General features: G+C 48.7%; 1 protein-coding gene across 9 annotated transcripts in view; it reads left to right on the top strand.

Annotated features, from left to right (window-relative positions):
* Positions 1 to 311: 311 nt before the first annotated feature.
* The window catches only part of DOT1L (DOT1 like histone lysine methyltransferase), a 97450-nt gene continuing 71124 nt past the window's right edge, over positions 312 to 26637 (top strand). For 3 of the 9 annotated variants that reach the window (XM_071451939.1, XM_071451936.1, XM_071451935.1), the window contains exons 1-4: positions 314 to 757; positions 18785 to 18828; positions 21199 to 21273; positions 23809 to 23872. In XM_071451939.1, the coding sequence (XP_071308040.1) occupies positions 677 to 757; positions 18785 to 18828; positions 21199 to 21273; positions 23809 to 23872 (264 nt within the window). In that variant the 5' untranslated portion in view covers positions 314 to 676. Of the gene's footprint in view, positions 758 to 18784; positions 18829 to 21198; positions 21274 to 23808; positions 23873 to 26637 lie in introns of all 9 variants that reach the window. The other 6 variants (XR_011683146.1, XM_071451943.1, XM_071451940.1 and 3 more) reach the window with 5 other exon arrangements.

Genomic DNA, 26637 nt, shown 5'->3' with positions numbered 1-26637 from the left:
TCTCTCATGTCCCATGTGCCACCCTGGCCCTGTCACACGTGTCTGGCGCCGAAGCCGGTGCTGCTCTCCGTGCCTGTGTCACCCCAGTGCCACCCCAGTGCCACCCCAGTGCCACCCCTGTGTCACACCGCCCTGTCCGGGGGTCCCGTCCCCGCAGCACCCCCCACCTCCCCCCTCCGCGCGCGACCCCCGCCCGCACCCGCGCGCAGGAGGGGGGGTTGGGGGGGCTGCGGGCACGCGCACGAGAGGGCGAGAGGGCCGCGGGAGCGCGCGCGGCGCGGGGGCAGCTGAGGACAGGGGGGAGGGAGGGGAGGGAAGGGAAGGGGGGAGGGACCGCGGGGCCGTGCCCGCCCCTCTCCCCGCCCGCCCCCTCCCCGCGTCTGTCGCGTCGCTCGGGCCCGGCCCGGCCCGGCCCCGGCGCCTCATTGTGCTTCGCCTCACGCCGGCCCAAGATGGCGGCGGCGCCCGAGAGCCCCGCGAGCCGCCAACGACAATAGAGGGAGGGACGGGACCCGCCGCCCCCCCGGCACCGGCCGCCCCTCCCCGCCGCTCCCGCCGCCCCCCGCCCGCCGCACCGCGCCCACGCCCCCGGCCCGGCCCGGCCGCCGCACCCCGCCCCGGCCGGCCCCTCTAGCATGGTGCGGGGCCGCCGCCGCCTCGTCCTCCGGCTGCCGACATGGGCGAGAGGCTGGAGCTGCGGCTGAAGTCGCCCGTGGGAGCCGAGCCCGCCGTGTACCCCTGGCCGCTGCCCGTCTACGTGAGTATGGCCCGGCCCCGCACCTGCCCCGCGCCCTGTCAGCGCCCCCGGCCCTGCCCCGGCCCTGGCAGCCGCCGGGCGATCCCTCAGCGCCGGCCCTTCCCGGGATCCGTCGGGATGATCGCCCCCCGTGAGGGAACCCTCCCGCAGCCCCGGCCCCGGGTGCCGCCGCTGCTCGCCTGGAAGTCAAATCCCCAATTTCATTTTATAATTGGTTGACTAAACCGAAGGGCGGGGAGGAGGAGGACTGGTTAATGAAAAGTTTTCGTGTTTTCCTCGCGCTGGGCTCGTGTAACTGGTTAATAACCGGTGCTGCTGCGAGCGGGGTGCAATCCAGGGATTCTGGATGGGGGAATAGCGCTTAAATTATGGATGGCCTCGGGTGGTCGTGGGGACCCCAGGACCAGCCGCAGAGGGGGAATAAACAGCGGCCAGCGGCGCTTGTGGGTCTGGAGGCAGCGCTGGTGTCTGGGGCGGCCGCCAGTTCCCCTCCAGCCGTGCCCTTGGAGCTCCCCTTTTATTTATCCCGAGTAGAATTCGAGCCAGCCGCAATCCTCGTGCTTCCAAATAAAATGTCACTTGTCCTGGCTTAGCTACCGAGCAGCGTTTTTCCTTAACTTGCCTGACTTTCTCCCGAGCCCGGACGAGCGATGTGTGACCTTGATAACAATGTCCATGTTCAAATTAGTGACAATCCCACGAGAGGCGAAAGGCTCCGGGGAGGGTATTTTTGGATGTGTGTAGGCTTCCTATCAACCCTTGAGCAATTTCTCTCCCTAACTGCGTGTAGCCCCTCGGAGCACAGTTTGCAAAGGCAAACCGTCTCTCTTTATGTTTACTTGGCGCAGGCACTGTTGATTATCCCTGCGTTCCAGGCTGTGCTGCTGTACGTGAGCCGTTTTCCCGGCGAGAACACGCTGGGACGCACAGGCTGGGGCAGCTGATACTGCTGATGTTGTTGCTCGCTTTTGGCAATCGCTTGTTGTGTGTGAGCGATTAGGAATATATCGCTCGTGGCAGGGGGAGACGGCTGCCTGCTCCTATCTGCCGCCTGCCTTTCGGGGCTGCCGCTGTAGCCGTGCTTTTCCAAAACATCCTCCATGCAGTGCTGCTCCCGGCGTGTCTCCCAGCACACACTGGTTAAGCGCAGCCTTTCCTGTTTGGGCAGCTCTGTCAGTGTTGGCGGGCGCGCGCTCTGCTCAAATTGTCAGAAACTGAAAGTACAAGCGATGACCGGGTTCGGTTTTCCTCGCCAAATATTAACTCGTGTGTCCCCCCCTCCCTCCTCCACCTCCCTCTCCGAGCGGGTTGTGTGAAGCGGAGGTTAAAGATTACGCGGGATAGGGATTGTTCTGGGAGGGAGAGATGGTTTTATGTCTGTTCACAGAGATTCCTACGGGCTTAAAAACCGAAAAACCGATCCCCCCCCGCCCTTTATTTTAAGGGTGAAACGTGTGTTTTGCAGCATGGAAAATAAGGATTTAATTGTTTTGGGGGAACTTGAGCAGCTGTTTTTGAGGATGGCAGAATAAATAGAATTTTTTCTCAGTTAATCAGAAATGCGGATGGTGGAGGTGGTGGGCGGGGGAGGGGGCTGTGATCCCCCCATGTACTGAGAAATACCACAAACCCCAAACATCCTGCCCTTAAACCGTGCGCTTGGCACTGCCAGCCTTTCCAGAGCCATTCCCGGGTGGATGTTCCACCGGGAGCCGAGCAGCCCCGCTGCCGGGGGAGCTCCGGGGAGCGGAGCGCTGCGGCGCGGCCGAGGCGTGCTCGCACACACGCACTCCCCGGCTTTGACCGCGGCTCCGGCTGAACCCTGGGGCTCTGCAAACAAATCCCCATGTCCGTGGCAGCGCTTGGCCTGCTGACATCGTGCTCTGCTGAACTGCAGCCGCGCTTTCCCCGCGCTGGCGCGGCCCCGCGCTGCCGGCAGAGCTCGGCTCGCTTTGACGTAAGCAGAACATTTCTTAGTTTCACCGCCCGTGCTTCCGAGGAAGCAAGGTGGGATAGCCGAGAGGAGGGAAAATCAAAAAAAAAAAACCACACCACGCTGATTCAAGGAGTTTTATTTAGCAGCGTTCGGGTTGCTTCCTGTTGTATTCTGTGAGATGTGTTTTCCGAGGAGGGCTGTAGGAAAGGGAACGGGAAACTCACGGTCCCGGCAGGTTATTTTTGGTAAGAGCAGCAGCAGTGGCACGGAGTCATCTTTCCCAACATCCGAGGCTCTGTAGTGTGAACCTGCTGCGTGCCCGGGCTCCGTGGTGTGATGTAACCCTGCCTTGAGTAACTTGGCTATTTTTATGCCCTTACTACATCTTAAATTAGCGGCGTCAGTGTTGCTGCGTTGAAGGCTGTTCTCTCTTATTAATGGACGCCTGGGTTAATACCGTGTCTCTTTATTGCTGGGCTGCTGCTTATTTCGTGTATAATAGGAAAAGTGGGGTCTCTCCAGACTGCTGAGTCCGGATAATAACCCGGCTGACAACCCGGCGCTTGTTGGGATGCTAAAAGAGCCGGGGAGGCTGATGTGAAACACGTATTTCCCTCCGAGTCTAATTAGGGCCGTGGGAGGAGAGAGAGCGGCGGCGGTGGTGCAGCTCCAGCCTCCCACTGGCTTCCACACAAAACTGAAAGTGCGGCTCCTTCCCCCGCCTCAAAGGAAAGGCCACGGTGCCCTAATGAAGCCGTGGTGAGCCGTGCTGGCCGTGCCACACTGTGATGAGTAAGTTGAATAGTGCATGGTGAGTAATCTCTCCTCATGACTCACAAAATATTTTCTGATGTTGACCTCTGTTTTTGTGACTGCCCCGCTTAATCAGAGCTGAAGTGAGTGTACTCTTTTGTGGGCTGGTTAACTCCTCGGCTCCCACGTATCTGCCCCACTTTTTGCTGGTGCCAGGTTGTCAAGAGACCCAGGGATATGGTGTTAAAATTTTAATTTTGGTACTACGAAAGATACAGGCCTAGATAAAGGAAGTATTTGGGTGAGAGACCAGAATTAATGGATCTAACTGGTCTTAAATAGGCTACTGCTGGTAGGGGATGGCATTTTCACTCATACTTCAAGTGTTGCTAAGCATAACTTGGTACTCATCATTTAGATCTGAAGGGTATGAGGAGTGAAGTCCCCTTGTGTAGTTTTAAGACTTGCAGATATTTCGTTTTTTTCCCTGAGAATTTTTCTTAAAATGGGTAATTCTTGTCTCTGACTTCTACTATAGTTAAATTTGAATATGGATTAGGTTTAAATTTGAAGATTTTTCGTTTTATACCTCAGTACAAAGTGGAGATTTTTCGTTTTATACCACAGTAAGGCCTGCCTGATCTGTGAGGTGTCTCAGGTTGTACTTTGAACTCCTGACAAGTTCCTGTGTAGAATGGCAGGCTGTTTGTGTGCAGGAGGGAGAAAGGGTGGGGATGTTGTAGGGTGGATCAGCTCTACAGTCTGGTCTGGCAGGGTTCTGCTGATATATCTGTGGCACCAGGGAGGGATTGCTTGCACAGAGAGCTGAGCAACAGGAGGTTCAGAGCTGCTGAAGCTGATAAATGTCCCCAAAATCGACGTTTCCTGGGCTGCACCCTGTTGCAGCAGAGAGTTGGTGAATGTGGAAAAGCCTGTTTGCAGTGTGCCAAAGAGAGGAAGGACACTGTGCTTCATTCATTTGCTCTCCTTAAGGCCTGCACTGCACTGGGGACAGGAGGCACAGCCAGGTGCTGAGGGCTGTGCAGGGCTCATGTGGCACCGTGTCCTTGGCCCTGCTGCCTGCTGTGTCCAATAGGCTGCAAGTCCCTTCCAGGTGCAGAATGAGCCATCTGCCTCTTGTGCTGTGATCCCTGCTGGGTGGCATTCCCGTGGAAGGCCCTGCAAGTGTCCATGTGTGACAGGTTGTTGTGGCTTGTGTTCCCCTCTCCCTGTGGGACTTGTGGAGGCTGAGCTGTGACAGCCCCTGGGGATCCCAGTAGGGTTGTGCTCTGGGTATAGGATCACAGAATCATGGAATGCTTTGGCTGGGAAGGGACCTTAAAGCCCATCTTGTTCCACTCCCTTCCACTGTCCCAGGTCATTCCAAGCCCTGTCCAATCTGGCCTTGGACATTCCAGGGATGGGGCAGCCACAGCTGTTCTGGACAACCTGTGCCAGGGCCTCACCACCCTCACAGCCAGGAATTTATCTTCTGCCCTAGTTACCATATGGTAATACCATTTCTTTTTCATCTACCAATTTTATTCCCTTCTTCCAGCCTTTGACTCTGTCCCAGGAGGGGACAGTCCTGGCTGTGCCACTGTGCACATCTTACCAGGCTGAGGTGCCTCTGCTGCTGGAGCTTAAACCTCCAAATCAGCACCTGTGATGAGAAGTCTGGCTTGAATCATTAATTTATTTGTGTTCCTCATCGTTACTGCTGACTTTCCACTCAGCTGTGATGGCAAGAAAATTTTCATTTTCTAATTGAGTGTTGTCAGAGCATCACCCTGCACCTGGAGGTGTGTGTGTGGCTGCTACTGGGAGTAATGGGATACAAGCTTCTTACTACGAGATTTTGCACAGGTGGGAGGGTGCAGGGTGTGGGTTTTGTTTTTTTTTTCCCTTATCCAGCTGATACCATTCTGTCACCAAAGGAATGTGCTGTGCAGGGAGACCTCAAGGGCAGGGAGTGTTAATGAAAATCACAGCCCAGCGGGGATTGTCACCTTTGAAATTAAAGATCAGCGGTGGAGATGAATAACAAACCTTGTCTGAGAATGAAATCCTCTTTTTTTGTTCGTGTCACTCAGCTTTCCTGGGAAGTTTCTGTGCTGCCTGGCTTTGACTTCCCAGGCATTGAGGCAGGTGTGGGAGTGCCTTAGGATGGTGCTGTAGATGATTTTGGGAAGGAGCTAAAGAAAACCTAAATTGTTCCCTTGGGCTTGGAGCTGCCCTGCTGCTGGGGGTGGTCCTGTGCATCTTCTCTCTGCCACAGACCCACCCCATGGGGTCCTTATTCCACACCCCACTGCCCTCCTGTGGGATGAGCTGATGGAAAACACGTTTTACACGTGCTCCTGGCTTTTCCTTGGGACCAGCCTGAGTTGGAGGGGGAAGGTGAAGCCCCCCTGATCCTCCCTGTGGTTGGGAATGTTGGTGCCTGTGGAGCTGTGTGTGGGGCGGCTCTGGGAACAGGATCGCTGGAAAAAAAAATGTAGCAGTGTATTGAGAGGCGGCCCCCCGCCCTGCTCTGTGAAATGTGAGTCAGGTTCTGCCCGGGGCAGCCGGCCCTACAAAGGAGGCAGAGGAGGAAACTGTTGCTCTGCCTTTGCCAGGCAAAAACCTCCTCACCCCCTGAGTAATGGCCCAGAAATTCGGCAGAGTCCGGGGGGGTTTTCCCTGTTGCTTCAGCTTGTTGGGAAATGCTTGTGGGGATGACTAATCACTTAGAAAAAGCTTGTCTAGTGAGGGAAAGGTTTGAACATTGAGCACAGTTCCGATTTCTCAGCACCTCTCTCTCTCTGCCTGCCCTCCCCTGTTGTAAAAACACCTGGAGTGGGGAGAGCACGCAGCGTGAAGCTGGGAAATATTGACTCAGTCATTTGCAAAGCGCTCGGGTTTCGGTGCTGTTAGCACATCACACAGCTGGCACAGTTACATCATTTTCCTGCCCTTTTCCCCGGTGCCAGAGGGACTCAGGGCTGTGCTCTTGGGGGGCACAAGAGCCCTACGGCGTTAATTGTGCAGCACGTGGGCAGCACAGAAGAGCAGTTTCCTTCTGGGCTCTACCCTTTGATGTTGCCCTGAGTGACAGTCGGTGCTTGTTCAGTTCTCAAACTCCTTTGTTCCAAGCCCTGACCCGTTGGATCCAAGATAAATCATGAGTTCAGTTAACGGACACTTTTCTTGCCCAGTTTGAAAAGTGAAAGTTGGTCTCTTGTCTTGCATCTTAAAGGCCACACTAGTATTTATTTTTTTATATAACTGATTTATCTGAAAGGCAACTGTTGAAAGACAGAGTAGCTGTCCAAGATTGCTCGTTTTCCCCCTTTCATTCATCAACAGATGAGTAAGGATTAATGTTCCTGTCCAGGCCAAAGTTCCAGCCCAGGCAATTCAGAATTATCTACCTAAAAATTCACCCATCAGCTCCAGTTGGACACAGCACTGAAAGCTTTCAGTGTGCCAAGGGAAATCCATGCCCCCACATGCAGCTCCAGCTCTTGTCCTTCATGGCAGCCTTATTATAAATGGAGATGATTATCCTTTCAAGGCTCAGATACGGGACTGAATTGTGTTGCCTCTGGGAATTTAGGCAAAATATCTTACCTCTTGGTATGTGAGATTTATGGGGGATTTAATCACCCTTCTCCCTAGACATCCATATGTCTACTTTTGTACTCTTCCTTCTTTCTTTTCCCCCTTTCTCATTGATTTGCTTTTTTTTCCTCCTGCTTTGAGTTAACCTTTAACTGTCTGATTAAAGTTTTGCACTGTAATGATCAACACAAAGACCAGGGGTGGGGTGAATTTTTTCTGTATTTTATCACAGATTGATAATCATAAATTGTCTCAACGTATTTTTGCCTCGATTATTTTCTCCTTCCTAACAGAAGGATCCACAGAAGGAGGAAAAGTTCATGTTGGGAATTGTGAACATATTTACTTTCATGGTAATTATTAAAGACAAAACTAACTCTGAAGAGGAACAAGAAATAAAACTGAATAGAAAAGTTGGCCACATGCTGCTAGAGCTATCAAATCAAGCAGGGACTATTTTTAGAGCATAGGAAGAGGGTGAGTATATTTTACAGCAGGAAATGATGGTTTCATAGATAGGAGCAGATCAGTGAATAACGAAAAAGTTCCTGTTCAGAGTATTTTGGTTTGTTTCATTTCACAAGTGAATGAGAGTTTTCTAAACATGTACACTGAATGGACTTGGTAGTGTTGGATGAAAAGTCTAAGGAGCTACTGAAGACAGATAAATGAAGCATTGGAAAACTTTTCTGAACCAAATCCTACAAAAAGTTCTGAATTAAGCTTCTTAGTAAAAATGAATGAGTTTTAATAGTGTTTGTTATTTTCTTCCCTTGTCATGTGAAGGCCAATTTCCTGAGGTTTTGTTAATAATGTGTCATTCACTTTTTGGAGCTCAGCAATATTATTATTATTTGACACTTGTAAAATTCTAACAACTGTGAGCTTTTGAGGCTTCTCATTCATTCCTCAGTGGGATTCCCACTGGGCTGCAGGAGGTTCCCTCTGGTTCCCACATCCCACAAGACCTGGGAGATCAGGTGCTGGTTCAGGGTGGCCTCTGACCCCTGGAGCTGGGTTTAGAGTCTTTGTGGATCTTGGCTTCCACCCCTGCTCATTACAGCAAACACTCAGTTGAAATCCTGCAATCTGTGAAGAATGCATTGTAATATTGTAGGATCACTTATAAGTCTAAAGCAAAAGCTTGTGGAAATGGTTGGTGGCTGGAAGTTGATGTCTGCTGTCAGAACCTCCACTGGATCACTGCTCTGCTCCACAAGTTGAAGCTTATAGAGGAAAACCCATCCATATTCTTTTTGGGTTTTTTTTTTTTGGTACCTCCATGCCCAGTGAGCTTCAGAAAGAGTACAAAATTTTACTGCTAATTTCTGTTATGTGGAATATTTATGTGTTTTAAGTAGGAACAGAATTTCTGAGCTGTCCAAGAGTGAGTTATCTTCACAGAATATAGAGTGGTTATTGAAGCTGTTGTCTCACCAGTTTTCCCTGCAGGAGATGGGGCTCAGGCTGTGCCATGAGCTTCCTCCCCTTCCTTCCCCACTGAGGGTGTTGAAAGACCTTGGGCTTGAGAAGGAGATGGTGGCAGCTTTCAGCAGCAGCAGTTTTGGGGCTGTGTGTGGATTCCTTCCCCTGGGTCCTGTGTGCAGGGCTGTTTCTGGCAGTGTGGCTGAGCAGAGATGCCTTGTGCACCCTGCAGGGGTGGGGTATTTCCCTGCTAGCACAGCTGTGGCTCCTGGGGAGGTGCAGCTTTGGGGCTGGGACATCTGCAGGTAGAAGTGACTCTTGTCATCTCTGTTCCCTGGTGCTGAGCTGCTCTCACCCTTGGAGCAGTGTTTGTGAGCTGGGCTGGTTCAAAGGGAGCTGAGCCAAAAGCCCACAAAGGTTTGGTTTGAGTTCAGGCCTCCCCTGCCTTTGCTGTGTGAGAGCACAGGCACTGCTGGCCCAGAGCAAGGGGTGACTTTTGGGGAAGTGTGGCAGGGCAGGTGGCTGGGTGGGGTTAAACTGGCTGTGAAAGGGTGGCAGAGCTGCCTCCTCTGCTCCAGGGAGTGAAAGCCCAGCAGTCTCAGAACAAGCAGTGCTGGGTTCTTGTGCCATGTGCACATGGGCTCACCACAGCCTCTGCCCCCTCCTGCAGCTGCCCTGGTGTGGGCAGGGTTTGCCACTGCTAAAACCCACCTGGGAGGGCAGTGGGACACACCAGTGAATTGCTGTTCTACCAGAATCACTGCATCCCCCTATGTATTCTGTTTATGTTAGAATACATTATGTTATGTATTTTAAACTGCCTTTTTGATAGTGGAAATGCTTCTTTTGTCTGGCTCATCCTGCTGTGGCTGTCCTGTGTGCCTCCAAGGCTCCTGCAGGCTGATTGCATGTAAATGGATTGACCCAGCCCCTCCTGCACTACCAGGGGAACCATTCCCTCCTGCATCTGTGCAGTGTCCGTAGCAACAGTTGGGATTGCTGTGTGCAAAGGCAGAACTGTTACTGTGCTTGAAGCAGCAGCAGTGAAAGTGCAATCCCTCTTGCAACCATGCTAAATCATTATCCAGAGCACTTTGGATCTTCTTTCTCAATGCCTATTTCCTTTGTTAGTTTATTTTGGACCTTGGACCAACCTTTTCTTTTTATTTAAATGTCCTTATGTAGCCGTTAAGGAGGCCATGGTGACCACTATGTTTTCCAGTTGGTTTTGTGTGACAGTAACCTAGAAACTACCTCAGGCTTGTCTGCCTCCTGCTGTGTGGGAGATGGGCTTCCAAATGCAGTCTTGGGAGCTCTTCCTTCCCTTGTCTTTTCTTCCCTGAAACTGGGAGGAAAAGATGGTTACAAGGTGTTCTCTGTAGGAGATCTCTTTTTATACATTCTAATAAAAATGTGTTCTTGTGAATGTCCCTATGCTTTCTTGATTAAGGGAATGAAAGGAATTGGGTGGCTCAGAGGAGACTTTTGGTTCTTGTCCATCTTGGTAAGAAAAACTGGGCTATGGTTGTTGCTATGGAAGCTAAAATTGGCATAATCTTGATTTGGGATAAATTTTGGTAACGTTAAACCAAGTCCTGCTATCCAGTATGGAATACTGCATGGAGCAGGCTTTCCCTTCCCTTACTCAAGGCTTAACTGGCATTTGAGCACAAGGCAAATACCTGAAAATGCAGAGTGGTGGAAGGCAGGGCTGGCAGGACATGGAGCCTGAGATCCTCCCTCCTTGAGCAGCTCCTGGCTGCTGCAGTGCTGGAAGTGCTTTGGCTTTTCAGAGCCTCCTGTCACCCTCTTGTGTTCAGGTGTGCTGGCCATGGATGTGCCTGGGCAGGGGGATGTGCTGCTGGCTCTCTCTAGGTGGGTTAAGTGAAATTAAACCCTGTGGGAGGAGAACACAGCTTGTGACAGGCTGGAATCCCTGGTTTGTGAGGGCATCCATGTGCTGTGCAGAATGCTGGGTCTTTCCTGGCTCCCAGCAGCTGCAGTGGCTCTTGTTGCCTTTCCTGGTGCCCAGAGAAATCCTTATCATCCTCCCCAGATGGAAGCAAGAAAGGGGCTTGAAAGAGGCACTTGTCCCACCAGCCTTCTGCAAGATTGATTGGCTTTTCCTAATCCATCTTTTTGATCTCTGCTAACCATCTTGTCTGCAGCTGTAACATCCTCTCCTTTGGATTTATGGACTGCTGCCTGGGGAGAGAGAGCTGCCACTGCAGGCAACCAAGCTGTTCTTTAAACCCAGGGGCTGGTGGGACTGACCTCTTTTGTTTTGCAAGTTAAATGGGTCATGTGGAGATCAGAATTTGGCAAATCCCTCTGACTTCTGTTAATCCATGAGTGGGTCAGTGTCCAGGATTTGGGAGGAGCTGCTGTTACATTGGAGGGCTGGAAGTGTATCCCCACAGGTCATTAAAAGGTACACAAGGTTGCCATTGAATTATTTGTAACTGGCTTGTTTCAGCTTTGGTTTTCACACATCTGGTGGGCAGGGGAAAGCTGTGGGAGATCTGTCCCTCCTGCTCTGCCCCTGCTTGACCACAGCTGCTTTTCACATTTCTGAAGAGCTGCTTTGGTCACCTGGCCTGTTTTTAGGGGAGGAAGCATGGTCTGGTGAGCCAGAACTGGCTCTGAAAGGGCAAGGGTTGCTCTGCTGTGGGACAGTTTAGTCTGGGCAGCCAAAGCTATGCCCAGAAATGTTCCTGTCTATGCAGAGGAGATAAAGGGTCATAAAAGTCTCTGTACAGTGCTGGGAGAGTGGAAGATTGAAGGGGTCTGAGCTGTATTTCTTTTTTATTTCTTTTTCTTTTTATTTTCTTTTTATTTTTTTTTTTGGTCAAGAACTTATATTTTCCAACCATTTGTTTGCTGCTCAGGTCTGCAGGTTTTTTGGGTACCTTTTCACTACCTGTGCTGTGTAGGTGATCAGATCTCACAAAGATCCCTCTTTCAGAGAATCATGGAATCACAGATTTGGGTTGGAAGGGACCTTAAAAACTCATCCAGTGCCACCCCCAGGCATGGCAGGAACATCTTCCACTATCCCAGGGTACTCCAAGCCCTGTCCAGCCTGGATGAGGTGTAGCTTGGCATGTGGGGAAATAAAATTCAGAAAAATACGGTGTTCACCCTCAAACCCCAATTTAGGCTTACCCCAAGGCTAAGCACAGTTTTGTAAGAAGAATTCAAATAAAAAAAGATGTAAATCTGGAAGGGCACTGGGGTGGTGTTTTGTGCCTCCAGGCAGTGCTGGCTGCCCAATTTAACTGAACAAATTTGTGTTTGAGGATGGAAAGCAGAACATTTAAAATTGTTGCTTTAGGTTATAGATTCACTTTGGACTATGGATTGTTGCACTGGGGGTTAACTGTTCTGTGCAAACACACCCAGGAGTCTGGGATAGGGTACTGGAACACAGAATTAAATCAAAACCTTGCCATTTAAGTATCTCCAGGGTTGTTAGTTTGAAGATTTGATGTAACCAAAGCAGCCACACCTGGAGGAGGAGTGCAGGGGGAATTACAGGGGGGGGAACTACAAACTGTTCCAACAGCCAACCTGTGGCAAAATTGTTGCCAACTCTAATTTGTACCTTACCTTGCTCTCCAAGAGTGTTCTGTAGAAATGTCTGCTTTGGCTGTTTTTAGTAGGAATTTGGTGCTTTGTAGAAGAAAGTTGTGCACAGGTTACTGAGTTGTGGCTGGTGCTGACCATGTCATGCACACTGTGATCCCTTGGGGCTGTGTTTGGGGTATTATTTGGGCTGCTTTAGCTTTTCTCACCCTGATGGCAGAGGAAGAGCTGTGAGTGCTGCTGAGTCCTGAATATCCTGAGCTGGAAGGGACCCTCAGGGATGATCAGTGCAGCCCCTGTGCCTGCAGAGCCACCCCAAGAACCCCACCCTGAGCAGCCCTGGGAGCTCCTGGAGCTCTGAGCATCCCAAACTGCTCCTGGAGCTCTGAGCATCCCAAACTGCTCCTGGAGCTCTGGCAGCCTTGGCACCATTCCCTGGGGAGCCTGGGCAGTGCCCAGCACACAGCTCTGGTCATTGGTGATTTGGAAAGAGCTTTTGGGCACTGTCTTATATGACTCCAAATGACAAATTAGGGCTTCTCATACCTGCAAGATACAAAAGGTCTTTTTTATGAGGAGGTGAAGGGAAAGATTGGACTCTCAAAAATTGCTCTGTGGTGTAACCCCCATGGCTGAAGGGTACCAGGAATTGGTGTCTGCAGGAGGACTCAGCTCTGTGTGTGTGGGACAGGAGCTCTGTGTGCTGGGGGCTCTGCTGTGCTCACTTACAGCTGTGGGGCTGTTCTGGCTCCAAACCCTGCTCACAGTTGGAGGAATGTGTGCTTGGAGAAACCTGTTGTAAGAATCAGAGGGGTGAAGCTGTTCAGTCCTGCTGGCTGAAACTCTGCTCCTCTTTTCCATAGAATATGTTGGATGCTCTTTGACATGACTTTTGACAAAGTGTCTGCTTTCTTTCTGTTATTTTTTCCAATGAAATATCTTGGCAAAAACTATCAAACTTTCTCTGGGAACTCACGTTTCAAATTAAAATTCAATGTTTGGGTTGAAGACCAGAACTCTGTGAAAAGGTCAGCTGGAGAGGGTTGGCTGCAATAACTCAATGTGTGTTTAAGTTTGGTTTGTTTAAATCTTGTTGTGAAGAGCTTTGGGCAGTCTCAATAATTACTGCAGACTGCAACTCTTTACTTGAAATACTTTCCACATTAAAGAGATAAGGTTGGTTGTGAAAAGCTTCCATTTATGTGGCTCAGAAGATTCCAAGGGCCTCTCAGACAACATAAGTACAGGAACATTGGAAAGTACACAGAGGGCAGGAGCAGCACGTAGTGTGCAGGGAGGAGGGAGGGAGGGAAGGAGGGAGAGCAGCCTGGAGCAGAGGAGGGTGAATGGAGCTGCTCTCTGTGACAGGGAGCACCGTGCTGGCATCATCTCATCTCGTGACTGGGAACAGAACACAGAGGCTGCTTGAGCCTGGGCCAAAAGGCTCCTGCACACAGGATTCCAGCACTGCTGGAGTGTGTGGGAGGCTCTTTCCCAACAGCTTCCACTGCCAGAGCCCTGGGGGTGTCAGAGTCCAGCGTGACACACGAGCACAACCTGCCTGCAACCTGAGTCATGGGCACTGCAGCTGGGGAAAAGAACAGAAACCCTCTGAACTGAGCCAAAAAACCCCAAAGTCAGACCCCTGGCTGAGGGGGGGAAGCTTCAGGCAACCTTTGGGGGTGCAGGGCTGGCTGTTGGCTGAGCAGGGTGAGGTTGATCAGCAGAGCAGGAGTCACCATCCTTCCTTCCATCCCTCCATCCCTCCTTCCTTCCTTCCATGCATCCATCCACCCCTATCCATCCACCTATCATCCATTCATCCATCCATCCATCATCCATCCATCCATCCATCATCCATCCATCCATCATCCATCCATCCATCCATCCATCATCCATGTCCATCCATCCATGTCCATCCATCCATCATCCATCCATCCATCATCCATCCATCCATCCATCCATCATCCATCCATCCATCATCCATCCATCCATCATCCATCCATCCATCATCCATCCATCCATCATCCATCCATCCATCCATCCATCCATCCATCCATCCATCCATCCATCATCCATGTCCATCCATCCCTCCATCCATCCCTCCATCCATCCCTCCATCCATCCCTCCATCCATCCCTCCATCCATCCCTCCATCCATCCCTCATCCATCCCTCATCCATCCCTCATCCATCCCTCATCCATCCCTCATCCATCCCTCATCCATCCCTCATCCATCCCTCCATCCCTCCATCCCTCCATCCCTCCATCCATCCATCCGTCATCCATCCGTCCATCCATCATCCATCCATCATCCATCCACCCTTCCACCCTTCCTCCCAGGCTGCTGCCTTCAGTGTTCATCTATCCCAAGGATCTGGGGCAAAGCTGCTGCACCTGCTTGGGCTGCTGATGGGGCAGGATCTGGGGGGGGTTCTGTGGGAAATGGATTTGTAGAGCACTTTTATTAAAGTTTGATAGAAGGTTTGTATAGGATGTATCTGTATTTAAACTTTGAGATGAGAAATGCCATGGAATAGGGCAGACATTGCTGAGAGAGAAATGGAACTAGAAATAAGTTTCAAAGGGTGGCCTTGCAAATAAGACTGGATACTTTAGAGAAATAAAACTATGAAAGATGCATTGCAGTAGGACCCACAAGGGGTAATTTTGGATGATTGGCTTTGAGGCCTTTACAGCATGGTGTGACAAAAACTGATAAGTCAAGAAATGTTTATGATGTATTGTAATTAGGAAATAATTGGCTTCTAATTGTGATGCTGTGAATTATAACATCTGTATTGTCTCACCTTTCACATGAGACTAAAAATAGAATTTAAATTTTTAAAGCACCTCAGTTGTCTCATCTGTGGGTCAGAAAAGAGCCTGATCCAACAGTTTCTATTCCATTTGCCTTTTGGTTGCCTCAGACTCCCTGCCAGTGCCACAACCAATTGCCTGAACACAGATGTGATGCCTGTTGCTGTTCAATGTCCTTTCTGATTAAATCATACAACCATAATCATGAAATGGGGTTGGAAGTTTCTCTAAGAAAAGAGAAGCTGCTCTGTAGTCCCTTCTGATATGTTTCCCCCTTCCCTCAGTTTTCCACAGCCAGCTCTGCTTTGAAGAAATGTAGGAGATCCTACTGGATTTAAAAAAAATATTATTTTATTTAATTTTTTTGGTGAGATTTGCTTGAGACCTTGGGAGCTTCTCTGCTCAGCCAAAGTCTGTTAGAGAGTGAAGTAAACTTGGGAAGTGTTTCAGCCTGGGGAGTTCAGCAGCAGTAGATGTGGAACTGGTTTGGATTTCTTTATTCCCAGATAATGTCACAAACTAAGCTCAAAGGTTCCTTCTTTCTGCCTGGAGTTTCCATGTGAGGTTGTGCAAAGTCACTTAAATTGGCTGATCTGTAGTTGTAGATGTGAATTGTAATTTATTATTATTATTTCTTAGATAGATTTGTTTACTTTTTAACCCAAGACAAGAGAGTCTGTTATTGAGACAATTTTAGTCACTTACAGGGGTGTTTTCATGAAGACCTGTAGGACAAGGGGTCTCTCATGTGCTCTGCTCTCACTGCAAGTGTCCAAGCCCAGAACTTCCTCCCAGGAAATGGTTATGCCAGAATAAGCCTGAATTCACTTTTCTGGTGTAATGTGCTTCTGTTGATAAAGGAAATTGTGACTCTGCAGGAGCACAGTTGGCTGGGAGAGCTGCATCAGCCCAGGGGGCTCTGCTGGATCATCGTGCATGGAGTGAAACATGAACATTGCTGGGAGATGTTTATGGATGAGCTGCTGGCCTGGGTTATTCTTACACACTTGGCAGATAAGAAATGAGAAGAAAGAGAAGTTCTCCTCCCTCCTTGTCCCCTCCTTTCAGTGCACAGAGAAAAAAGGAGACAACACGTTCTCTTTTATTTGTGCACTGAGAGGCAGGAGCAGGTTTTAGTTTGATTGTTTCCCTGGTTTCTAGGCCAACATTTATCAGAAGAATTACCTGACATTCCTGGGAAACTGGGTTATGGATGCTGCTGTTTTCTGTAGGGTTTGGGCTGTCCCAGCCCAGGAGCCTGGAGGAAGCACAGCCCAAATCTGTTCTGTGCTGTTTGGTGCAGCAGCAGTTGTTCAATGTGCCCAGGGCAGAGCTCAGCTCCAGGCTCTGTGTGATCCATCCCAAATGTCCTGGCTAATGTTGTTGGATGTTTTTCCTTCTCCATGTTGTAACTGGAATAATTTGGTTTTCTTGGCTTAGCCTTCCTTGTGACTTCTAGATTTGGGGTGAACTTTTTGTCATCTGAAAAGAAGAGGTTTTTTTCTGGTGAAATAATATTTTCTCATAGCTTTAGTACAGAATCCCAGACTGGTTTGGCTTGGAAGGCACCTTGAAATATAGTTTAGTTCCATTTTTCACCATCCCAGGCTGCTCCAAGCCCCATCCAACCTGGTCTTGGACACTTCCAGGGATCCAGGGGCAGTCACAGGATGACACCCTTGATCCAGGTTGCTCTGGGCACCCTGTGCCAGGGCCTCCCCACCCTGCCAGAGAACAATTCCTGATTGCCAAGATCCCATCCAGCCCTGCCCTCTGGCAGTGGGAGCCATTGCCTGGCTCCTGTCCCTCCTCACTGGAGTCGTGTCCTTCCACTGGGGACACAAACACAGTGGCACTGCCCCCTCTGCCTGCTCAGCCCAGCTCAGCTCAGCACAGGAGCTCCCCAGGCAGAGGCAGCTCCTCCCTGGCCCCTGCAGCCACAGCCACAGCTGGGAGCACCCTGAGCCACAGCTGGGCACTGAAAGAATTCCACAGAATCACAGAATGGTTTGTGGGTTATGGTTTGTTCAAGCCCACCCAGTGCCACCCCTGCCATGGCAGGGACACCTCCCACTGTCCCAGGTGCTCCCAGCCCTATCCAGCCTGGCCTTGGGCACTGCCAGGGATGCAGGGGCAGCCCCAGCTGCTCTGGGCACCCTGTGCCAGGGCCTGCCCACCCTGCCAGGGAACAATTCCTGATTGCCAAGATCCCATCCAGCCCTGCCCTCTCTGGCAGTAGGAGCCATTGCCTGGCTCCTGTCACCAACTCCCCATATTAAAATTTCCTCTCCCTTCTGTTTATGAGCCCCTTTAAGGCACTGGAAGGATGGCAAAGCTCAGAAATTCTTGCCTATTTGTCCTGAAGTTTTTAACTAGGCATTGAAAGGGCTGTGTAGAAATTTCTTGGAATGAGAACTTCTGCAGGCCTGGCTGATTCCAAGTGCATGGAGTGGTTGTACAAGGGAAAATGTGTTTCCTCCTGAAAATAGGAAAGCTGAGATAATGATAGCAAATGCTTCCATTTGACTCAGATCATGTCCTTCCATGTCTTGAAAATGAGATAATCCAACCATTTGCTGTTATCAACCATCAGTGGTTTTCTTCTTGCCTTCCCCTGCCCCCAGTCCTCTGCTTTGTTACCTGTCTCTGCCCTTTGCTACAGAATTTCCCCTGGTAACTACAGAAATGACATTTCTGCAGCACAAAGCAAGGGAAATGATTTGAGGGAGCCTTTGCACTTGTATTTCTGGAAGGGCTGTAGATACAAGACTCCTAATTAAAAGGTCAAAGCCACTTGCAGAAACAAATGTCTAAATATAACCCCAGCTTTGTGCAGATGGACTCTGGTAACTAAGGCTGGATACATCAATGTGGATGAGGAACTCCTGTGGCTTCCCTAAAATAGAACCTTTTTTGTACAATGGTGCATATAAATACAGCTCCAAGAGCTCTTTCTAGCATGAATTTGTAATAATTAAAATAGTCAATAGTATAATAGTGTGTATATATATATATATATATAGTGTATATATATAGTATATATATAATATTATTTATATATATAAAATAGTATAATAATGTATAATAATAATAATTAAAATAGTAAATAGTATAAGTGTGTATATATATAATATATAGTGTATATATATATAAAAATATATATAGTGTATATATATAGTATATATAATATTATATATATAGTATATATATAATATTATATATATAGTATATATATAATATATATATAATAGTATAATAATGTATAATAATAATAATAATAGTAAAATGCTTCTGTTGCTCCTGAGTAAACTCCCAAATGAAACAGCAAACCTCGTGTCTCACCCTGGTGTGGATGTGTGCTGCTCAGGGTTTGGTGTGTTTTGGCTTTCAGTTCATGAGCAGGGCTGCACATCCAGGCCTTTTTTTCTGTGTGCTCTGAGGCTGTTTTTCCTGCACTGACATCTGCTCCCACTGTTTATTGGATGCTTTATTTTGGAAAGCCATTCCCTGTGCAAGAATCTCACTGCCCATCTGGAGCTGGGAGCCTGTGCCAGATGCTGGGCCAAGGGATTCAGCTGCTCATTGGGAACTTGCAGGGGAGTACCTGCTGCATCCCAACAATCCCAAAGGCTTCAGTCCCATAATCCCCAGCCACACAGTCCCTGACTGCAGGGAATGACAGAGAAATGAGTAGAATGACACTTCAGTCAGAGACACTTGAGAAATTTATTTCCTTCAGCCTTATTTTTCCTTAGAGGGCTCATTTTGATGGCCTCAATGGGTGGAATTCAAAGACTCCTGTCCCTGTATGCTTGGCACCTGTATCCTAAAAACCAGTGTGTTTTTAATTTCTGTAAACTCCTGACAAACAGCACCTCATGAGTCTTTTTTTCTGTTTATTTCAGGACAAACACCACGATGCTGCTCATGAAATTATTGAGACAATTCGGTAAGTGCTGGGTGCAGCCTGCCTGGGACCCTTCCTGTGCCTCACTGCAGCTCTGGGGAGGGATGGCTGGACTCAGGACACACAGGAGGGCAGCAGTTACCATTTAGCACCTCTGAGTTATTTTTCTAAGCTGAATTTGCTGCAATACAGAGCTCCTTGCCAAAGAGATTTTTGTTTTATCTTGCCATATTCCATTCTGTTGTGAACAGAGTTCAAAATGAGTGGTAGTGCTCAGCTTTAATACTTGTGGCAGTTGGTATCTGAGCTGTGGACACACAAGGTTTAGGGAACATTGATGTGTTATGTCCTGATCTTGCCTCTGCCCACCCTCTCTGTTTCCCCTGTTGCTGTGATCTTGCAGCATTTGGGTTGTTTGGCAATGATCTCCCTGTAGCATTGCTCTTAATCCTGCTGATAAAGTTGGAACAATGTGGGGAAAATGGGAGGATAAAGGTGAAAGACAACTGAGAGCAGCAAGAAGTCAGAGGATTTCCCAACACAGGCTCTCAGGACGTGACTTGCTGTTATTTCAGCAGGATTAGGAGGGGACTTGCCAAAGAACAACTTTTAATAAATGCTACACGAATTCCCCAAACACCTGAGGGATGAGGATGAGTTATCCCCATTCCAAAGCTGCTCTTGTTAACTGGTTTACATCCTCACAGGCTGCCCTTGGCTCAGCTCAGGGCTGTGTCTGCAGCAGGGTTTAGTGCTTGGGTGGTGCAGATACAGGTGAGGGAGGAGGTGTTTTACCTGCAGAACCACCTGAGCTCAAAATCTGCTCACAGATGGCAAAGGTAGCAGTGAGCCTTGTGTGCTGCCAGTGTGAGGGTGAGAGAACCAAGTGCTTGATAACATCACTCACATGCCTGAAATCAGAGCATTTCCCACGGGCTGGGGGGCAGAGGATGTGAATGAGGCTGCAGCTGAACATTTTTCTCCTAAAGGAGTTTCTATCTACAGAACTCTGCCACTGGGGCTGCCAGTTTGCTTGGACTGGTGGGGATAAGATTCTGTCTTTGGGGTTTTGTGGCATCATTTTTGGGCCCCTTTCCAAGGGGCTCAGAGGGGGTGGCTGCAGTGGTTGGTGCTTTCTGTGCTGCATGGAGGCAAAGGGAAGCTGCCTTAGGAAGCTGTTGGGTCAGGTGATGTTTCACAACTGTTTTCAGCAAGGCTGGAGTGAACTCAGTGTCAAAAGCTCTTTATGCTGCCTTGGCCTTGTGCAAAGTGCCCATGGTGTTGTGAAAGTGGTGCTGAGAGAATGCAGGAAATATCCCAATATCCCTTTATGTCATCAGGCAGTGGAATAATGGAATATCCCTGGACACAAGGATCCAGCTGCTGACTGCCTATTCCTGGGATTTCAGAAGCACCAACCACTCCAGCCACCCCCTCTGAGCCCTGGTGCTTTTAGGGGACATGTGAGACACCAGAGGAGGGCCAGCCATGCATGTCCAAGTTCAGGTTTTCACTGGCCTGTGTAGTTATTAACCATGTGTGAATCAGCCACAAGGAACAGAACTGTTGGATCTTTAGTATTTTTTTTATTCACTATTTTAATAGTGAAGAATGGAGCAAAGTTCATGAGGAAGAAATTCTGTGATTCCTATTGGAATTCATCTTGTGATGTGGGTTTTTCTGATGCTGACAGTGCTTTCCAATTTGATATTTGTGGAGGAAATTTGTGTGCAAAGCTTCTGTGGCTTTTAAATTGCTTTTGAAGGGAATGAATCTTCCTCCATTCCACAAGTGAAGCTCTCTCCTGTGAGCTGCCATTGTTGGATGCACTGCAAGTGGGAATGTGCTTCCCCTTTCTGATAGCCACAACACACAGGGCTGTGTTAATTCAGAGTATCAAAGGGGTCTTTTAGCAAAATAACTTCTCAAAATCTGGTTTGGCTGGGTGTGTAAGGTGTGAGAGAGTTTAAGCACTCCCCAGAGGAGAATATCCTGGCACTGAGTGGTTGGTGACAGGGTTTTTGGGCTGCTGTGGGAAATGTCTTCTCCACATTCAGCCTTGTCAAAGCTTCCTTGCAGCATCAGAATTCTTTGGAAATGCTGCACTTCTGCATTTTCTGTTAGATTAACATCAGCCATGACTCTGAGTATTTTTAGACACGTGGAATACATTTATCACCTCATTTTGAAGCTTTCTGCTCCTGCCAGTGTCTACAGGCATCTTGCTGTTTATTCAGAACAAATGTGAACTGTTGCAGTTTCCCATTATGTCTGCCTTATTCCTGAATTACTGTGAGCTCCCAGGGCTGCTGCAGTGTCCTCTCTTCATGTAAAGCAGCCCAAGTTGAGACAAACGACCTTATTACACTTAATTGGCAACACCACTGTTCATTATTTCTTCTCTCCTTCTAGGTGGGTCTGTGAAGAAATCCCAGATCTCAAGCTTGCCATGGAAAACTATGTTTTAATTGACTATGATACTAAAAGGTGAGAGGAATGTTTTTGTTCCCAGCAGGAGTTGAGGGTGTAGTGAACCAGTGTGGAACTGGTTATTCTTAGACACTACCAACTGAAGTTTTCTCTCAGAACTGGCTTCAGGCTCTGCTGGAGTTATTTTGGTAGGAAATGTGTAACAGCAACATTGGCAAAGGCAGTTGGATTAAGGACATAATTGGAAACTCCATGAGCTCCAGTGCAGCTCTGCTGTACATTGAATTACTCACTGTGAAACAATGATTGGTATCTGCACCCTTGGAGCAGGGCCAGGCTGGGAATCTCAGTGGTTCCTGCTCCTGTAGTAACCAGGAATTCCTGTTCTCAGCAGGCCATGGCAGAGCTGGGTGGCAGAGGGAGCTGCACCTTCCCCTTCTCCCTTTCCTGCTGGTTGGGGGCTGAATTAAAAAGTGAAATTCCCAGAGAGTATGGCCAGGATGGGAATTTCAATGGTTCCTATTCCTGTAGTAACCAGGAATTCCCGTTCTCAGCAGCCCATGGCAGAGCTGGGTGTCAGTGGGAGCTGCACCTTCCCCTCCTCCCCTTCTTTCTGGTTGGGGGCTGAATTAAAAAGTGAAATTCCCAGAGAGTATGGCCAGAGTGGGAATTTCAATGGTTCCTATTCCTGTAGTAACCAGGAATTCCTGTTCTCAGCAGGCCATGGCAGAGCTGGGTGGCAGAGGGAGCTGCACCTTCCCCTTCTCCCTTTCCTGCTGGTTGGGGGCTGAATTCAAAGGTGAAATTCCCAGGAGTGTTGTGGGCAGCTGGAGGGGTTCTGAGGTGCCTCAGCTCCATGGAGTTCAGAATAAATTAATTATGGGATATTCCCCTCCTGGGAGAGGCAGATCCTGACCTGTGCTGTGTCTGTGGAGATTTCTGAGGTTCTGTGCATGGACTTGGCTCCACTGACATGGGAAAAGGGAGGATGCTCAACTGCAGTTTATAAAAACCTCCCTGATTGCCTACATGGGAAAGACTGAATTTATCCAAATCTACAGAATGATTAAACTGTTAGAAGAAAGTTTACTGATGAAACTGCATTGCTGTGAGCAGAATCCCAGAATATCCTGAGCTGGATCCCACAGGGATGATCAGTGCAGCCCCTGGCCCTGCAGAGACACCCCAAAAATCCCACCCTGAGCACCCCTGGGAGCTCCTGGAGCTGTGGCAGCCTTGGCACCATTCCCTGGGGAGCCTGGGCAGTGCCCAGCAGCCTCAGGGGAAAGAACCTTTCCCAACCTAAACCTCCCCAGCCCCAGATATTTCTGTCATGGTCTGCTTAAGGTATTGCCTCCTCTTCTCTCAATTTTCATTGTTTCATTGAAAGACTTTTTAGTCTTTGCCTTCCTCCTGGAAAATTCAAAAGGGGTAATCAAGGTCAAGCATCCCATTAAAATTCATTAATTTGGATTTGTGGATTACTCACAGCAGCTGCATTACTGTATTTTTGTGGTTCTGGCATCCTCACTGGGTGTGTTTCACTGGGGACCATCAGTGTGGTTGGCAGCAATGCTGAATAAAAGGGAAACCCTTCTGTTCCCCAAAGTCACCCCCCACTATCTTCCTGCAGCTTTTCAAGAAAGTCATGAACTGAAATTCTGGTAAAGATTTCAGTCTTTTTTACTTCCTTTGCAAAAATTTGTTGGAAAAATCCCTGGCAGCAGATGGGCTGAGGCAGGGATGTGAAAGAGAAGCAGCAGGTTATGGAAATGCAGACAAACCCCATTGCAGCCTTGCTTTTCCCAGCTTGGAAACAAGCACAGGCAGCTGGGAGAGCTCATGGGAGAGGAGTCCTGGCCAGGGTAGTGACCCTGAGGATCACAAGAGACTCAAGGGTCCCTTCTGATGTCCCCTGGCCCCCCATCCCTTGCCAGCTTTGGGAATGCCCATGTTTTGGGGATGTCACTCCTGTAACTCCTTGTGTTGTTTGTGCTCTGCTCTGTGGGTCTGGTTACATAACCATTGATGTTCCCAGGAATCAACTTTCTTTCCTGGCCTTGAATTGATTTAATCCTCTCAGTTTGTGTCATTAGGGCATCTGCCTGGGCTGACCATAATCCCTGGCAGCCCATGGAGCAATCCCCAGGCTTTCCTGATGGGTGATGCTTTAGGCTGTGTACTGGCTCTAAATGCATTTTCAGTCCCAGGGTGAATTTCTGGAAAAGCATCTGCTTGTCTCAGAACTGATTATTGTGGAGAGATGACAACAAAAAAGAGAAAAATGTACTGAGCTCTTAAATGTCTCTTCAGCTGAAAATATGGAGAAGAGGTTCTGAGAATACAGAAGTTTACCAGGAAAAGGGCTGTACTCAAAGTATGACTTGAAATAAAGGAACTAATATTATTTGTCATGTACTCCGGGTCTGCTGGGGATTTTATTTAAAGGAAACAAAGACTTTAATCTATGTATGTAATTACATATCCTGAGAGAAGCAAACCCTAAATACCTACTAACCAAGAGGATAGAAAAGCACAAGGTTTTACCTTCAAACCTGCCTGTTTTGAGCTGCCCCTGTGTTCTCCCCCCAGCTTTGAGAGCATGCAGAGACTGTGTGACAAGTACAACCGAGCCATTGACAGCATCCACCAGTTGGTGAGTATTGAATTTAGCAAAAACCTGCCAAGGTTTTTGTGTGCCACCTTTGAATTCAGGTAGTGAACAACAGCAGAAAGCTGTGACCGACTCAGTTCTGCATCATTACTCAGTTCAACATCGGTTCAGTGGGGATGGCAAAGAAACAAGGAGTGAACAAACCTTTACACCCACCCCAACTCTATTCAGTGCTGTGCTTTACATTGCCAAATGGCTTTTGCATCTCTTTATATTCCCCTTTATCACCTGTGAAAATACCTGTTAATTGAGGTGTGAGAAATGTGGTGTTCCAGAAACAGCCTGGAACTTCCAGTTTTTGGGGGGCTTGAGCTTAATATTAAACTTATTTTCTTGATCACATCTGGACAGTCAAGGAGTTAGTATTGGAGGGATATTCCTACAGAAAGAAAGGGAATTAAACACCATTTTTAGTTCCCAAATTCTGGTGCTCTTCCTTGTGCACTTCTGGCACTGTTATTTTGGCACGTGGAAACAACTGACTTGCCTTTAGGGGGAAGGAAAAGTTTATCTACATTTAACACAGGGATTTCTCATATAGATTGACTTTTGCACAGAGAAATCTGTGACTTATGGGTACTTAAATAATCCATATGAAGTCTCTTGTGTGTTGTGGAAGTGATCCATGGCTTAGGAATTTCCTTGCCACAGTTCAGCTGCTCTGGCCTGTGGGATCACTGGCTAAAGTAGAATGTAATCTCTTTTCAGGCCAATTTAATGAGCTTTTTTGGTTCTTTTACCCCCCAAAAAGGTTGAACTGGAGGAAGCAAAACCTGAACAATGAATAATGTAACTATTCTGCTTAATTTGAAAACATAGGTGGATTTTTTCTCTGCTGTGCTTGTGGAAGTTATTTGAAATATGCAGTATTATGGCAACAAGCCTTTTTTGCTGGGATTTTCTTAATATTTTGGGCCTTAAAAACTTGTGCTTATTTGGATTCAGGCACCTTCATGTCTGTGTTGGTTAATAGCTAATTATTAGCAGCTATTCAGCATTTGCAGTTGCTATCTGTACTGGCAAACCTGATGGGCTTAATTTTTTCCTTTCCATTTGAATTTCACAGGAGAGTTTAGGAGGGGACTGGAATTGCCCTTTTATGGTTTGTTTTTATCAAGGGCAGAGGTAGACATTTTAAAAACTGAACAACTTTTCTGCTTAGCGTGGGGTTTTTTCTGAAGAAGAAAGGAAGCTTGATTTCCATCTCTTTCCTGCCACTCCCTGTCTGAGTGCATCTGATCCCTCCCATGTGACAGCTCCTGGAGCAAAATTAACCTGTTCTTGTGTTGACAGTCAACAGCAGTTCAGTGGGGTAGAAAAAAGGAGTGAACAAACCTTTACACCCACCCCAAAGTGTTGTGTTTTACATTGCCAGTTGTTTCTGGCATCTCTTTAAGTTCCCCTTTATTACCTGGTAACTGAGGTGTGACAAAGTGCTGAGCAGCTGCTGGTGTGCAGTTTCTGCAGAATGACAGAAAAGTTTGGGTTGGAAGGGACCTCAAAGCCCACCCAGTGCCACCCCTGCCATGGCAGGGACACCTCCCACTGTCCCAGGCTGCTCCCAGCCCTGTCCAGCCTGGCCTTGGGCACTGCCAGGGATGCAGGGGCAGCCCCAGCTGCTCTGGGCACCCTGGGCCAGGGCCTGCCCACCCTGCCAGGGAACAATTCCTGATTGCCAAGATCCCATCCAGCCCTGCCCTCTGGCACTGGGAGCCATTGCCTGGCTCCTGTCCCTGCAGGCCTTGTCCCCAGTCCCTCTGCAGCTCTCCTGGAGCCCCTTCAGGCCCTGCCAGGGGCTCTCAGGTGTCCCTGGAGCCTTCTCTTGTCCAGGTGAGCACCCCCAGCTCTCCCAGCACAGAAGCAAAGCAGATTATTCCAGTCCCCAATTCCTGCTTCCAGCCCTGCTTCCCCAAGGACTGAACACATCTGAACCCATTTCTGCTCTACCTGAAATCAAGGGCACTGCTCCAATCCCTTGGCTTCAAGTCACAGGGCTTGGGATCTGCAGGGGGCTCTGAGCTCTCCCCAGGGCCTTTTCTTGTCCAGGTGAGCACCCCCAGCTCTGCCAGCCTGGCTCCAGTTCCATTCCCTGCTTTTATCTTTAGGAAGCAGCACCTGCAGCCCAAGCTGAGGGTGAGGGGGTGGGAGGGGCCTGTCCCTCATCCCTCAGTGGGTTTGGTGCCACTTCCTTCTCCCCACAGTGGGTTCACCCTCATCCCCCTTGTGAGAAACAACTGCTGACTTTAAAAATTTAAAAAGGTTTATTAAACCTTAACAAAAATTCAACAAAAGGACTAAATAAGGGAAAATTCACAGCACTGGGAGCTGCCCTCATGCACACCACATGGCCAGTTCATCTTCAAGATGGATGCTCAGTGTTTTTTACCCCTGGGGGTTGCATCAACCCTCCCAAAGTCTGTCAGTCAGCTCTTCTTTGCCATTTATCAATGGAAACTGCTTTCTTGTAACTGGATTGGAGATCAGGTGTGCCTGATCCCCTCATGCCTCACCCCCTAAGGACCAAGCTTTTCCATTCCCAGCTGTCCCATGCAAGGGACACACGTGCAGCCTTCTCTGTACCTGTCCTAGACAACCCAACCTGTCTGATGGTCACAATGCAGGGGGAAAGGGAACTATGGGGAGAACAGAGGACATCTAAACTACAATAACATCATATACATCACTAAAGCTTTTCTTAAAATGCACACAATAGTTATCCCTTAATTGCGAGAGCCAATCATCTCATT

This window comes from Agelaius tricolor, unplaced genomic scaffold (genome assembly GCF_023055355.1).
Source record: "Agelaius tricolor isolate 1412-34295 unplaced genomic scaffold, bAgeTri1.0.p SCAF_33, whole genome shotgun sequence".
Classification (NCBI taxonomy): domain Eukaryota; kingdom Metazoa; phylum Chordata; class Aves; order Passeriformes; family Icteridae; genus Agelaius; species Agelaius tricolor.
Note: the sequence above shows the minus strand (reverse complement) of the source record. Positions and strands in the feature narration are given on the sequence as shown.